The following is a 16705-nucleotide window of genomic DNA, read 5'->3' as shown; positions in this document are numbered from 1 at the left end:
AATTCTTATTTAAAAATTGATTTATAGAATTATATTCTTGAGTACTTAAATAAATTTATAATTATATTTGATGACATTTAAAGTTTGTTTGTTTTTCTTCGTATTTCTATTTAGCAATAGATGGCACTTGTATTCACTAGATATATAAATATATATTACAACAATTAAGAGTTTGATACAAATAAAATTTTTTTTTTGAATGACTGTTTATAACTAAGCGAAATTAAAAAATTATTGATCAAACAAAGTTTCAAAAGTTTTGCTTTTTTAAAGTTTTATTAAAAAAAAACCACAAGCTATGATTTCAAAAACAAGAATTGTTCTATTAATTTTAAATTGTTTCATTCCATATTGTTATAATACAGCAATTAATATAAAAAAGTATCCGGATGATAATTACAATAAAGATGTGGAAATTATGACAATAAAATCAAACCAAAATACAAGTGAAAAATATTCAAATCAAAATTTACCATCAGAATTTCAGATTTTTAGTAAAATTTCAAATGTTGAAAACGTACTTATAACATCAAAAACTAATTATTATTGGTCAAATGGAAAACAAATAATTATAACTAAATTGGGTGGTAAGTTTATAAATCTCTATAAAGCCTTCAAAGGGTTTAAAGGTATTGGCTTTATATTCATTATCCCATTGATTTTTAGATTACATTCAATGTAATTTATTGAGATGTCCGATAGATGCCGAAAAATGTTTAATTACAAAAAATTCAATATCAGAAATAAAAGTTAAAGTAGTGTACATGTGCATAAATAATGTGGATAACATTTTAAATGAAATGGAATTGATAGAGTCAGCATCGAGTAGAGTTCCTGTATCAAGCAGAATCGAATTGGCATATCGAAAAGTAACAATAAGAAACTAAGAAAATCGATTTTTTATTTTTTGTTATTCTGTATACAAAATCAAAAATTCATTACAGTCTGTTGTGTTAATATTTCCATAGTAAATAAATAAGTTGAGTTTTATTATTTAAACAAAATTTTATTATTATATGCATAGTTAATTTTATTTAGACTTTTCCAAATATAAAATTAATATTTGACCAATATATTGCTATTCCATTTTATAAAAGTGCTAGATAATTGTGAAGCGACTAATACTCTTTAGAATATAGGACAAATTGGCCACCAAAAACACAATGTAGTTCACTTCAAGAATAATATTTATTTTGAATAACAAAACGAAATAATTTGAATAACAAAACGAAACAACATAATAACTATTAGACGATCATGAATCAGGAATTATAAAGAAAATTTAAGGACTTTAAACGGAAATTACACAAAATTTATGTTATGTAAAAAGAACATGATCCATTCCGGTTTCGTTGTTCAATTATAACTTAATAAATATTTTATGATTAAATGTTATACTAAAACAAAAATTATGTACATATGTATTTATGTTTTTATACAAAGAAAATATAAATATTTATGTGTGCATGATGAATGTTTTCAAGTATGAGTTTGTTTACTTCAAAGAAGTCTGGAAAAATTGAGTCAGATGTAATGATGTTTTTGGAATTTTTGTGCTTTTATTTTTTGAATTTTTTTCTCTTTTTCATGTTTACATTTTTATTTTCGATAAATTTTGTTATCATGCATAGTCTCTGAAACGGCTTTGCTCAGTTCAATATAATACGGAGTAAGTAAATACAAATAAACTTTTAATATTATATCAGGAAAAAAAATACACAATTTTCTTTCAAGAATACAAATAATATACAAAACCACCAGAATTATTAATTTAATATTACTCACCATTGATTTTCAAATTTGCTCTATATTGATTAACAAAACTTTTAATATTTTATTTGAAAAATGTCTAGAAAATATTTGGAAAAATTGGAAATTGAAGTAAAACTCAATAATTTTTTCGCAATAATGAAGTTGATCTTAAAAATCAAATGAAACAATTTTAATTAAAATTAACTAACAGGTATATATATATATATAATTCTGAAAAAAACACGATATTTTTAAATTTGTAGTAAGATTAATATTAAAAATGTTGCTATGCAGCGTTTTGTATTGTTGTAGAAAATATATACAATGTTTATAAACAACGTGACTTGAATTTGAATTAAAATGTTGATAACAACGTGTGCTGAATGGGAATTATGTACGGTAGTGTAATTAGTAAATACATTAGAATAATTTTAATTTTTAATATTTTATTAATATTCCAAAATTTCTTAAGTATGTATTAGAAATTATATAAAGTTATGTGAATTTTTACTTATTTATTAATTGTTCAAAAAATTATAAAATTATTTTTACATTTGTTTTTATAGGTTTTTAAGTTAATGTGAATCTAGTAAACATATGGACTCGATCATGTTATCATACACAAAATTATTCGGATTTTTTTTAATATTTTTTCACTATAGTACAGTGAAAGGGATAACTAAATTTTATTCTGTTGGTGGATTCTTTAATATAATAAAAACAAATGAATTTAAAGTATATAAAGAAAGTAAGTATGAAAAAATGATTTAAAATAATTTTAAAAAAATATGTAAAATTAAATTAAATATTTATTTTCAATATGCAGCTGATAAACTTATTTGTGGAAGTTTGATATGTATTGATGATGCAGTCAATTGTGAAATTACTAAATATGATTTAATAATAAATGAGAAGTGCATTAATCGTAATTTAAAGATAATAGATCAGAAATCATATAAAAGTAATATAAATGAAAGTGATGTTGAAATATATTTTGGTCCTGCATATAAAGCTCAAGTAGAAAACGCCGTATCCCAAATTTTAATTGAACGTACACACAATTTTAATGATTTTAATAGTACAAGCCATAAAAATGTTGCACCTAATAAAAAAGTATGTATAAAAATTAGAAAAATTGTAAATTATTAGTGTGTGGATTTTAATGGAAATTTATTTTCTTATTTGTTTTAGGTGATTTCATATTTTTTAATATTAATTGCATTTTTGGTAGCAGTTTTATAATCGATACAACACAATCTTGTAGTTTAAATGATGAGACTGGGCTTTATAATGGAAAAACAAAAATGTTAAAAATTAGATTTGTCCTTTAAGAAACATATTTTAATTGAATCTAATATATGTGAGGCACTACAAAACATGACATGTGCAATATTTTAATTGAAAATGTATTTAATTATAAGTAAAGCAATAATGCACTAATGCATGGCTATGAATTTCTTAAATGATTATTAAAATATATAATTTATTATCTTTTATACAATAAATTAAAAAAAAATAATTAAACGTAAATGTTTAAAAAAAATTAGTGAAAATTTTTTTAGTTAGACATTATGAATTTATTTAAATATTTATCGAATAATAATTACGTGATTTTTTGTTCAAGATTTAATATTTATAATAATAAAAATAAGAGTCAAAGACATTTCTTTTCGGATGAAATCGATTGTATTATATTTTCCATATTTTACTCTAATTGTGTACATATAAATACTTTTTTTTTTAATAAATTTAAGTTCATATTATATGCTTTAAAATAAATAATATTGAAAGTTTTTTTAAATTGAAGGCAATAAAAAAGGTATGGGAAAATGTGATTAATAAGAATAATTTATTTAATTTATATAATTTGTATAAAATTGTGTATAAGAAATTAAAATCTACAAACTAATCTTAAGAACTAATTTTACTAAAGTTAAAGAAGTAGTTGAAATCGCTCTGGGTATCAATAAATGCCCTCTGTATATGGTGGTATAGCTATGCAATTAAGTTATTAAACTAAAATTTAGTTGTAAAATAAAAATTAAATACAATTAAGTTATTAAATAAAAATTATTCAACTGAATTTTTGTTAATAAAAAATTTGGAATAAATATTTTAATATAAAATACAATTAATTAGAATTTATACAATTAAAAACCCACTAAATAAAGTAAATGAGATGTTTTTGGGGAATATTTTCAAAAATATAGGAAAATTTAAGTTTAAAATTTTACAAACAATATTCACTCCTTCAAATATAAAACCTCAAATTTATGGATCTTAATGAAAAGATTTGTATATTTTGTTATTTTAAATTTTAGTTCTTATTTTTAATGTAAAAGTATTTCGGATACAAATTGCATTTTAAATGTTTATTAAATGTACAATTCATATATGGTATACAAGAAATTTAAGTGTTATTGATTTATAAATATCAAATTCTTATGCACCTATGCAATAAAATGAGTCGAAATTTGTCTACTTAAATGTGAGTGAATCTATTTTTTGAAATAAGTGTAGGATAATGATTTCTTATTGTGTAAAGAAAGCTTGTAAATTTTATAATTGAATTAAATAATCAGACACTTATACATACATGTTTTTTTATTATTCAATTAAAATTAATGCGCTTTACGTTGCTTTGCTTAGATGTCTTAGCTTAAATAGCTTTAGGGAAATCCGATTTTTATTTTCACATGAAATTTTAATTAGCAAATATAATTATAATTTATGCATTGAAAAAATTTCATCATACATACGAATTTCATCATAGGAATTCTCCCATTTGTGATATTTATACAATACATACAAACATAAAAGCTGAACTTAGAATTAAATATATTTGTGTGTAGTTTTGAAGTATGAGTCACAGCCTATAAACAATTTCAAAAAATATAAAAACAAATTATTTGATATGCGTTTTTTTTTTTGAAAAATTCGTATTTTAGTGGTTAAAATAATCAACACAAAATAAGTAATGAAATAGGTTATTAACATCACAAAAGTAAATTATCTCACTTTTTGTTTATTAAAAATTATTTTAAATTTATACTAAAATATTAAATTTAGACTAAAGGTGCAAATGTATGTATTTTTGACTCAGTCTATATATTCTAAATCAAATATATTTGTATATGTTTGTAGGTGTATTAGGCTTTTTTTATTACGAATTCATAAACAATTTTAAATAAACTGTAATTTGCAAGAATTCAAAGTTACTTCTGATACTACATATTATTTTGGTTTATCCAATAGTGATCACTTACATAAGTGTAAAAAAAATTATTGTTCTAAGTCGTAGTTTTCAGCATTTTTGTAATACAAAACAAAATATGACTAGAGGAAGCTTTTGTTTTAAATATGTTAAAATTATTTGTTACTAATAGATAAATACAATTACATTCTTACACACATATGCAACTGCCTTTATAATGTAAAAGTTAATTATATTACTACAAAACCTAATGTTCATAAAAAATATAAAAAACAAAACTAGTTTATTTAATACTATGTTCTGTAAAATAGCACATTTCTCTCTAACAATTTGAATTTACAAATTGTATGTGGTAAAGATTTAAAAACCAGAAAAGGTTCTTTGAAAAAATATTTTTGTTTTCACATAATTTTGCATAGATTTAGGAGTAATTATTAAATAGATAATCTTAATAAATTATAAAATTTAATCCCCTTACTTTGAACAGTTCTAGAAGCAGCTGGTCAAATCGTTAGACGGGCAGATAAAATGACCCTAATAAGCAAATTTCTTGTCAATATATTTAGAAATATGTATATGTGCTAAAAGGAAATATTATAAACTTTAATGATTCATTTCTGAATAAATAATTATTTTCTGTTTATAAATAAAAATAAATACCAGTTGAGAAGATCCGATCGACAAAAACATTAGATTTAATTTGTCACCTTCGTAAGCATTGTATACCAAATATATGTTCTGCTATATTAATGTATGTATGTATGTAAGCGTTTGTATACAGTGCTTAATTTTTTGAAAACCGGTTACAAAAATTTTTTATATGACTTTGACTTTCATGTGTGCTTAAAAATCAAAACAATTTAATTTGAAACTTTGAAAACAAAAAAAGAATCGTACTAGTTGAGTAATTCGTAACATTATTATATTAAAATCAAAGAAGGGTAGTTAGTAATACAATAAAAAAATTCTGATATACTATGTGGGCGAAAATTTATACGAGTATAAAAAGAAGTATATTTTATTGATGCGTGTGTATATGTATAAAAGAAATATAGAATGGAAGATGTAACGTAAGATGTCCACAAAGGTTAAAAGAAATGAAAGTTTGTTAAGAATGAGAAAATAAATAAAAGGGTTTACGAAAATTATGTTTCCGGTGTATACTATTTATTTTAATAAATAAAAATATATTTGCACAGTATGTTTCAAAAAGTGATCAATATATAGATAAGAAAATGATGATTGCATGTAATTATAAATGTTTCATTTAGCAAACATTTATTACAATTCTTTAGAATTTACTAATACATTTTTGGTAACAGAAAACTAAAAAGCTTCTACGTTTATATACTAAAGCTTTTTTTTAGTACATCGTTAGTTGGTTACTGTTATTGTTCGAGTGAACTTGTAAGTCAAGAGACTCTTAATATTAAAAGAAATATATCAAGGTTTTTAAATTCAATATAATTGAGAAAAGTATGTATCGTTCAGAATTGTAAATTTAAAAAAATATCTTTCTTATTTCAGTTAGTATAACAGAATTAAATATAATAGTTATTTACAATATTACAATTTGCGTGTATGCATAATTTGCAATTTTGTTATTTGGTATGGCAGAAAATAAATAAATTTTGGAATTACATTGTTAATTTTGTGATTGAACATGATTTCGACTCGAATTAGTAAGCCTTCGCTTTCCAGTGATTTTGAAATAATTATTTATATTAAAATGTTTTTATTATATATGTATATATATTATTATAAGTATATTGATATTTTTTTCAAAGCACTATGTTCTAAAGGTGCTATAAGTATTTTTATAAATGTGGGGAACGGATGTAAACGTTCTAAAATGAAAACAGATTTAGTGAGATAACTTTTTACGCATGAGTAAATTAAAAATTTTTAAGAATCGGTAACATAAAAGGTGTATTGTTTTTATCTTCAAATAAACATGAAACAAAGTATGTATCATATATGCAAAAGATCGACTGTTATATAACAGGTTCCATTTATCTGATTGTAATGTGCGTTAATAAATAAAATCTGTTATACATTTTCATAATAGGAAATATTCTTTTTTAAATTTAGGAAAATTTAGTTGGCACTTTTAAATATTAATTTATAAAATATATTTTTAATAATCTTAATTTTAATTTTTACTTTTAATTTTTAATTTATTCAAAAATTCAATTATTTAGTTAGGTATGTGAATAATTGTTTTATATATGTAAGTAGGTATCTTATATTTTAAGACCAATTGAACAGGACCGTGGATAAAAATTTAATTTATAAAACTGATGAACGGCATTACAATATATTTATAAAATAAATTTTATACGTATAAAGTACATCTAACTTTTACTTTTGAATCGTCTAAAAGTTGAATATAATTTTAACATTTAGCGTTTTATTGTTAATTTAGTTTTCATTGTAAAAGCTTTATTTTAGAAATGCATTTCTTTTCTTGTATACTGTACCATTTCTGGTGGAGTATTTAAATACAATTGTGTAAACATCTATAAAATGTATATGTAAGTCTGTTTATTTTTTAGTGATAATTATAACCGAAAACTATATAAATACCTGTTTATAATTTCAAGTTATTTTTTTTTTTAAAAGTTTATTAAGTTTTTTTTTTTAAAATTCACATTGTTTAATGTAAGCAGTGCTATATAATTTTAATAAATATGCAAGTTTATGTAATAGTGTGCAGGTACATATAAGATGTAATAAATACAATGAAAAGCAATAAAAATCATTTATAGGATTTTCTATTTTAATTATAAAAAAAGTTTGGAAAAACAGTGTAATTAAGTTTTTGTTTATTTCTTAAAAGATCTGTTTTATAGTAGTTAATAACCTCAATTAATGCAGTATGCGTCACGCGGTTGAAAAAGAAAAATTATTTCTATTTGTTAAAATGTGAACAACTGAAATTCTCATGCGATAAACATACCGAATTTGAAATTTCAATTCCAAGGCTGCTTTTAAATATATAAAATCGCGCGGCACAACTTCGGATTGAAGTACCGCACCGGCAATGCGGTAAATTCGATATGGCATACCGTGTCAGTTTCGGTTAACTACTATTCAAATAATAAAAAGTACAAAGCTATAAATTTTTTCTTTATGCTCTAATACAAATTTATTGCAATCGTATGTGAAATTTGTTATAATAGATCGTTTACAAAATATAACTTAAGTTCAATTTATACATACACTTTCAAAATTGAAAACTGTTACAAGAATAAAAAAGGGAAAGATTTCATTTTTATAATGCGAATATTGCATTAACTAATAACAAATTTATAATTTTTTTAATTTCAGATTATTAATTCAGAATGTCAAATAAGTTTATACTAGTTTGTGCATTATTTGCAATAATTAATTATGATTCCGCGAGTGCATTATCTAGATCATATTCAGCTGGTGGAGTATGGAGTAATGTTAATTCTAATGGATTTTCAATTCGTCAAGAACGTAAATATTTTCAAAAAATTCAAATAAAAAATTACGATATTAAATTATTATTTTTTTTTAATTGCAAATTAATTAAATAAATATTTTTTTGCTTCTTTTCAGCAAATCAACTTTTTTGTGGAAGTTTAATATGTATTAATGCTGTTAATTGTGAAATAATAAAACATGGCTCAAATATTCATGAGAAATGTGCCGATTTAAATGGCAGAATAATTGATCAAAAATCATATTCTGGATCCTCTTTTGGAGACGATGTTGAATTATATTTTGGACCAGCATATGCTAGACAAGCTGAAGAACAATCACGTATAATAGGAGAACAAGTACAAGATCAAATAAATAATGCTTTTTCAAATTTCCCTCCACATCTTTTACCCAATAATAATAATAATAATTATAACAATAATATGAACAGTGTTTATCGATCTGAAGCGACATCTAACGGAAAGGTTAGTTAAGTATTGAATAATAATATTAAGCATTGAAATTCTATAATGCATTGAATTTAAATAATTCAAAACTGTATGCATTCGTACATTTTAAATGAAATGCATGTAAATTCAGTGTAGTTTACATAAATATGGTGTTACCGCAGATGCATAAATATAAATTATTTTTATATTAATTCCAGATTATTTCATCCCTTTCAATGTTGGTAACTACTTTGTTAATTTGCATGGCACGTTAATTAATGGCTCTTTACGTGGTAAAATAATTAAGTTTATTTTTAATAAAACCAAAAATTTAAATTAAAATTTATAATGTTAATTTTTGTAATTTACCTGGAAGGTGAAATTTGTTTTGAGCTTTATATTGTAAAAATAATCTTATGACAAAACAATGAAAAATAAAAATATTTGTTTTTTTTTATTTTTATATGTTGTCCCTTTCTATTCAAAGAAATTAAGTGATTTGATCAATTTTTTTCCTATTTATAAGTTTTTAAGGGTAAATAAGGAAAACTTTTAATGTTATTACAATATTTATGTATAGAGTTCTTTGAAAATCTTGCCTTGTATGAAAGAGTGTCTTATATTAATTCAATACTTTATTATGCTTATTGCAATAATAATATCAATATGTATAATATATCATATGTATGTATAAGCATTTTGTGTAAAAGGAATATTTAAAAATGTTTTAAAATCAACTATTCATTTGAGTGGTCTTCAATAAATTTATGTGAAATCTTCAAGTACACTGTCCATTTTCTTTAATTTTTACTCAATAATTTTAATGAAAAATTAATTTTGTATGGCTTTTAATTACGCCATACGGTTAGTATTTGTCACAAAATAATTATTCTTATTCTATATGATTAAACTGGATTAGGAATAATAGAATTCGAACATTTTCACTATTACTTTGGAAAAAATTTTAAGTAATTTAAATATATAAGAACAAAAATACAATATGTTTTAGTATTTTAATTAAGTTTAACCTTAATTAAATTAATTGGAAACATAATATGATTAAAAGAAAAAAAAATTTAAAAATTTCATTATCAAAAATATTCATTTATGAGTTTTTGAATTTTTTTTTTAAATTTTAAAAAGCTACATACTTACGTTTATGTGTATATACAACATAAAGAAACAATATTGTTTTTTTATACAAATTTTATATTGATAATCGGAACACTTCATATATTATACGTAAGTCATGGAGTAAGTGAACTTCTAAATACAATTAATTAAATTTAGATCTTATAAATATATAATACATCATATTAATGTAATTCGTATATAATATGTACGCATATTTATTTAAAATTATGGTCAATTGTATATAAAAAGTTTTCTGTTTTACTTGGTTATAAACTAGCGGGTTAGAAACTAGCTGCAGTAGTTTTATTTGTCAAATCTTTCTTAATACCTGTACACACTTTCTATATCAAACGAACACTTTCTGTATCATACCAATGTTCGTTCGATTGATAGGATGAAATTACAAATGAATATACGAATATAATGAATAATATATTTAAAATATATGGCATAAACATCATCTTGTATCTGCTTAAAAATAATTTAAAATGGACTGTTCCAAAATATTATACCTATTTTTGTTTATTTTGTTCTATCATACTATAAAATTATAGCAAAATGTTTCCGCTATTTCGAATGCTTTAGTATATTTTATATAAAATGTATGAATTTTACTTAAAATTCTAGTAATATAAAATGTTAAACTCAATTTATAATTCATTTATTAGAGCACAATAATAAAACTGATAATAAAAATCTCATTTTATATAAAATTTTTTTTTGAAGATCAGTAACAAAAGAATTTGAGATATGACAAGACCTTATTTAAACGAATTTCATTAATTATAAAATATATTTTTTTTTACATTTTAAATAGCTATATTGCAAAGATTTTGTTATTTTTCATATAAATATTTTTACAATAATATTATAATTTTTTTTCTCATAAGTATTTTTGGATAAATTAGAAATAATTTTTAATTGATAAATCAGAAGAATAAGTAAGTATATGCTAAAATGCAAGTAACTTATATATAGAAAGTGTTATTTAAAATCTGGGGATTACATTTAAAATTAGGTTAAGGTCATTATTATTAAAAATTCAGATTAAGAAAACAATAAAAAAAAACTCATGAACTTTTAAATCATTTGAAATTGAAACAAATTTTTGACAAAATGTTGTAAAAAGTATTGATAACAATTCGTATTGAATTGAAAAAAATATTTTGTTATAAAAGTGATGTCAAAAGTGGAATTTTACTGCATGAATTAAAAAATTGGAATGAAATTTAACCCTTTCCGGATTTGATTCAAAACTGCGCAATTTCTAATTATTATTATATGAAAATTTTAACTAAAATATTTTAAATTTCATATTTTCAGCTACAAAATTTAATTAAAATATTGATGGTATAAAAATTTTTAAGAAATAAAAATGTTTGTTTAGTGTTTTTAATTAAAAATCTTTTGATATTATTTACAATAAACTGTTTTGGTTAATTTATTATATTGCTTTTATATATTTTCAGGTAATATAAAAATAAAATATGATACCCAAATGCTATACTGTCTTTCTGATCGTAATTTTATTTATAACTATTCAACAATGTTTTATGATGGCTTCATGGTTTCCATTAACTGATGAAGTTGATTTAAATGGCATTAGAATATACAGAGATCAAGGTTTGAATAAAATCTTTAGCTTTCAAAATAGTATTTAATAGGAAAACATTTTGTTTCTGTTGTAGATAATTTATTGCATTGTGGAGGATTGGTGTGTAAACAAGCGACATATTGTTATGTAACACAAAGGCATAATTATCCTTCAAGAAATGTTTTAACAACTTTTGAAAGATGTGCCGATTTATTCAATAATACAATAAGTGAGAGAAGTTTTTCATCAGATTCTCAAGAATTACTTGATTTTACCGATGATACGACATTTGAATATGGTTACGTTCTTAATGTTAACGGCACAAAAGTTACTCATATGAAAAGAAAGCAAAGAAAATCATAATATAAAATTTTAATAATTTCTTATGTAAAACAAATTGTAATATAATATAAAATTAAATATAAGTAATTTTTATTTTATTGCAGTTATTTCATACGTACATACATGAAATAAATATAATAAATATTGTTCTTTATGTTGAAACAGGGTGTAGCGACGAGCCATATGCTAAAAATTATTATTGTACACGGTTTGTGTAAGAGTTTGCAGCGTAATTTCATGTGAAGTTTATTAATTGATTCCTTTAACTTGTTTTTATTTTTAAATTAATTTTTCATAAAAATTAAAATAAAATACTCTCAGAACTTCGTTGGCGACATTTGAATTTAAGAAATGATTTTATGGAAACTAAAAATTTTACAAATTTTTCTTTATTACATACAAGCATAGCAGAATATGTCTAATGCTTGTATGCAAGTATGTATGTACATCATTTACATATTACATATATAGCATACAAATTATTATACAAAAAATAGCAATGACAACAACAATTTTTGAAAATATTGCGAAGACAAAACCCTTTTTTTTAAAATTGTTATACTAATATATACACTGTAGCAGGGTTATGTAGCACATGTCGTTTTCCTAAATACATGTAGGAACACTATATCACTGATGATTATTAAAATTTTGCGTTAAAAATTGGAAGTTTCTAATTTTTCGTTTTTAGCACTTTTCTAAAAATTTTTTGAAAAAAAGTGCTTATTAGTTTTACTCTGTACGTCCGTCCGTGGACATGTTTACACTCTTGAAGATAGAAAGCTAAAATTTCATATATACACGGATTTTTACTAGAAATTTATTTCCGTAGAACAAAATTTTTACCTATCTCCCCCTCACCCTCTACAAGTTATACCACTACAAAGCTTTAAAAATGCTCTTTTTTTAACTATTTATTGCAGTGAAACCATAAGCATTTTTCAAATTTTGCAAGTTTGAAATTTTACCAGCTTTTAGACACTAATAAATAGTTCGTTTCAGTAGAAGAATATTTTTTCTCATCTCCACCCCTTCTCAAGTTGTTGCCTCTTGAAATTTGTAAAATTTGAATTTTTGACGTCTTATATTTCCGAAACCGCAAGCTTTTTCAAATTTCCATAAACGCAAAAAGCTAACGGTAAATTCGATGACATTAAAAAATATAATTATTTTTCTTAACTCACAAAATTAACTCTGGAAATCGGGCATTATGTTAATCACTCTTTAAATTTATTTCTTCTTTATTTCAAAGACTGCATAAATCGGTTATCCTAAATATATGCAATCCTAACAATAGTTTCGTATATGAATGAAAATAATTTTAATAATGTAGTGGTTATACATAGATTGTTTTTAAGAGCAGTATTTTCACCTGTTGAAGGAAAAGTGGTACAGTACAAACCATTGGTTTGACTCAACTTTATTTTAACCCTTTTCTATCAAGTTATTGACTTGTACTCTTCTCCACACTACCTTAAAGGTTGAAGACACGGCATAGTTGTATCATTAGACCAATACTCGGTCTAATCCATTAAGTACTTAAAACAAACTATTATTAACGCTAAAATATGGAAACAATGATTATGTTATAAATAAAAAAATTATATCCGAAGTCAATCATATTAATTTTTCAAAAAGAAATTATTTTACAGATGTTTGACGTTTTAAGAGCTCATCTTTTCTGAAATTACATAAGGGAGCTCCGTGGATTTCAATATCAAATTCAGCATTTAGACTCTTAATTTAATTTCTTCACTTGAGGTGTCACAGCTTTTTATATTTTGATCGGGACAGGTTTATATTTCATTGCAAGCTTTTTTTCCAATCTTAACCAAATTGTTTTGTATGGTTATATAAGAGTTCAAGGAAGGTTCACGTTATGAGTTGTGTTTTAATTTAGAAGTAAATCCTAATCTTGAAAATTTTTTCAAGTCGACGTTTAAAAAGATACATTTATAATAGAAAAAATAATTAATAATTGCACCACTTTAAAATTATAATAAATGGTTGAATCAACGATTAAGAAGGCAAGTCAATAATAGGCTTAAAAAGAATTAAGCACAATTTGCATGTTTTTCAGTTTAAAAGTACCCCTCAGATAGGAATTGTAATAATACTATACTAATCCAAAATTCAACTTATAAATGCCAGTTGCTTGCCAATTGTCAGGATACTTTTCATTACTCTAAACCGCTTTTAATTGCCATTGAAATTGTCTTTTAAATGATAAATAATTCTTTATTAAAAAATTATTCGATTTGACCAAAATAAGATTTTCAATTATAAAAAAAAATTAAGCAATTTTGTGGGCAGTGATCGCGTCAACCGTTTAATTGGGTATTTTCATTCAAAATATTTAGTCATCGGACAAAGTAAAACAGCGATTATTCACGAAAGCGCGATAAAATTTGTGTACAAAATATTTTTATTTTTATAAATTGTCAGACATGAAAAAATTTTAAATTTTATGACCATTAATGAAGATGATGTATATGGATTTATTTTTATACAAAAATTCATGTACTTAATATGGTTTTTTATTAGATCCTATACCTCTAATTTTTCAAGGTACACACTTGATGTTAGTGAATACTTGATGGCTCTGTATTATGTACATCTTTTCATTATAATTAATAAAATTGAAGAAGAACAGGACCCTTGCTTTACTTGAACAGACCTTTACTGACTCAATCAAATTAAGATTTGAAATTGAGCTAGAATTTAGCTTTAATTTGAAATTTAGCGAAATCATATTCAAATGATTCAAGTCTAATTATAATTTTGATAAAATTATAATTTATCAATTATTCTTGAAGAAAAGAACAACATAATATTGTGACGTTAAATATTGGTATAAAAAAATAAAAATACAAAATATAAAATTAAAAAAAATAAAATAAATATATAAATATTTACAAAATAAAAATAAACTGTGTGTGTGTATACAAAATATTTTTTACAGCGTCATATCCTTTGATGACGTTAAACGTTCTTATAAGAAAAAAAATTTAAAAAGAAAATTTAACTATAATGAACTCATTATTCCAAAATAAAAATTTCACTTTTATAAATGTTTATAATATCAGAAATTAATTTATTTTTTCCTTTTTTGATTTTTTTATATAAGTATATTGTATACATTATGTATAAAATTTATTAGATTTGTTTTTGAAAATTTTCATGTTATTTTGCGATTCTAGTGAATTTAATGACATGGTTAAGTAATTTGTTTTATATGATAATAAAATAATATTAAATTATACACATAATTATTTTAATTTGGAGAAAATATGTAATTTTTATTTATAATAAAAATATAAAATGTTTTTGGAATATGCGTCCGTTGTCAGTTTTTCGTTTTCATAGTATTCAGAAAATTTTATAGTAATTTTTGGTTTAAAAATGTAATTTGTTTTCAGAATTTGGATTTAAACAAATTTTGAATAAGAGACTAAAAAAATATATTATTTCTGAATACGGAAAATAATCTGCAGTATCTGCACAAAACTACTTGTTTAGAAATCGCATAGAAAATTTTACTTCTCAATATAATGATGGCTTATGAGGTAAGCTTTCTATCAATCATATTGTAACATACATACCTTGAATTTAATAGAAAAAACCTATATCAAATTCATACTACAAGTAATTGCACTGTCATATTTTGGAAAATAAAGTATCTTTCTTTTAATTTACAGTTTCCATATTTGTGAAGAATATAGTAGAGAATAATTAGTTTTGGGTTTGTTTTCTAAATTATTTCAAAATTTTTGAAATGTGGAATAGACGTTCTTCCTCATAAGTCCTACTATAACTAATAAAATTCTTATTAGACAGAATTTACGTTTTGTATATATCAGTTAAAAAAGCTAGTTTTACAAATAATGGAATTTCGGTAATTTAGTTTTAACTTAGGTCTTAATATAAAGCACGTTCGATAAATCCAAACTGCAAAATCTTCAAAATTAGCTTATTCGAAAATTATAATTGTACTTAAAGTTTTAAGGAAATTTTTAAGACTTTAAGATTTAAATAAGAACTTCCGTCGTACATCTGAGCTAACGAAAATTACCATATAGATAGTGAACTTTTTAAGTAAATTAATACTTCTATGGAGTATTACAAATACAGTTGCATTAATTTACACGTAATATTTTTGGGATTTGGTATAAGATTATTAAAGATAAATTATTATAGAAAAACCTGAATTCGATAATGAAGTTAACAGCCTAACATATTTTAATATTTTTAATAAAATTTCTAAAATGCTTTCATATTTTAAATCCAAATTATGTGTAAATCTGATTTATATTTTAAAATTGATAAATAGTGGAATATTTTCATCAAAGCAATTTTAAGAATCCTTAAATTTTCGAAAAGGGAATAATTTTCTTAATATTTTTATTAATTATAGTATTTATTTTGTGTGTATATGCGTATATATTTATTTTATCTATACCACTATACGTAGACTAGCTTATACTGTTAGTATTGCTAGTATACATATATTTTTTTGATATACTAATTTAAAAATAATATATTGAGACATCTAAGCCAACGTATTTTTTTTTTCCATTAAAAATTTTTTTTATTCGTACATACATATATATTTCTTTTTTTAAGTTAATTCAACGCAAATAGTTTGAATGAAAATTTAAAAAATAGAAAAAAAAAATAAAATAAAAAATCGTAAAATTAAATAATGAAATATAAGGTATATAAATAGTCAGTATAGTAGTGATAGTCAATAATATCACCTTCACAAGAAAATAA

The 16705-nt window shown here is 22.6% G+C and overlaps 3 protein-coding genes across 7 annotated transcripts; all 3 read left to right on the top strand.

Moving 5' to 3' along the window:
- Nucleotides 1-1640: 1640 nt before the first annotated feature.
- Nucleotides 1641-3047, top strand: LOC129610476 (uncharacterized). Its single transcript, XM_055523082.1, has 4 exons — nt 1641-1669; nt 2319-2500; nt 2579-2865; nt 2944-3047. The coding sequence occupies exons 2-4, from the start codon at nt 2350-2352 to the stop codon at nt 2992-2994; spliced, it is 489 nt and encodes a 162-aa protein (XP_055379057.1). The 5' UTR covers nt 1641-1669; nt 2319-2349; the 3' UTR covers nt 2995-3047.
- A 3228-nt stretch (nt 3048-6275) lies between these two features.
- On the top strand, nt 6276-9290 carry LOC129610354 (uncharacterized). Of its 5 annotated transcripts, none has more exons than XM_055522912.1 (4): nt 6276-6373; nt 8297-8449; nt 8552-8898; nt 9081-9290. In XM_055522912.1, the coding sequence occupies exons 2-4, from the start codon at nt 8311-8313 to the stop codon at nt 9135-9137; spliced, it is 543 nt and encodes a 180-aa protein (XP_055378887.1). In that variant the 5' UTR covers nt 6276-6373; nt 8297-8310; the 3' UTR covers nt 9138-9290. The 5 variants fall into 5 exon arrangements, with proteins under 5 accessions (XP_055378887.1, XP_055378885.1, XP_055378886.1 ...); XM_055522910.1 differs by having other exon boundaries at nt 6334-6442; XM_055522911.1 differs by having other exon boundaries at nt 6345-6492.
- A 1551-nt stretch (nt 9291-10841) lies between these two features.
- Nucleotides 10842-11953, top strand: LOC129610424 (uncharacterized). Its single transcript, XM_055522992.1, has 3 exons — nt 10842-10937; nt 11466-11619; nt 11685-11953. Exons 2-3 carry the CDS (start codon nt 11484-11486, stop codon nt 11951-11953), a joined length of 405 nt encoding a protein of 134 aa, XP_055378967.1. The 5' UTR covers nt 10842-10937; nt 11466-11483.
- Nucleotides 11954-16705: the final 4752 nt, after the last annotated feature.

This window comes from Condylostylus longicornis, unplaced genomic scaffold, assembly GCF_029603195.1.
Source record: "Condylostylus longicornis isolate FDR11 unplaced genomic scaffold, ASM2960319v2 ptg000044l, whole genome shotgun sequence".
Lineage (NCBI taxonomy): Eukaryota > Metazoa > Arthropoda > Insecta > Diptera > Dolichopodidae > Condylostylus > Condylostylus longicornis.
This window is presented reverse-complemented; position numbering and strand designations above follow the sequence as displayed.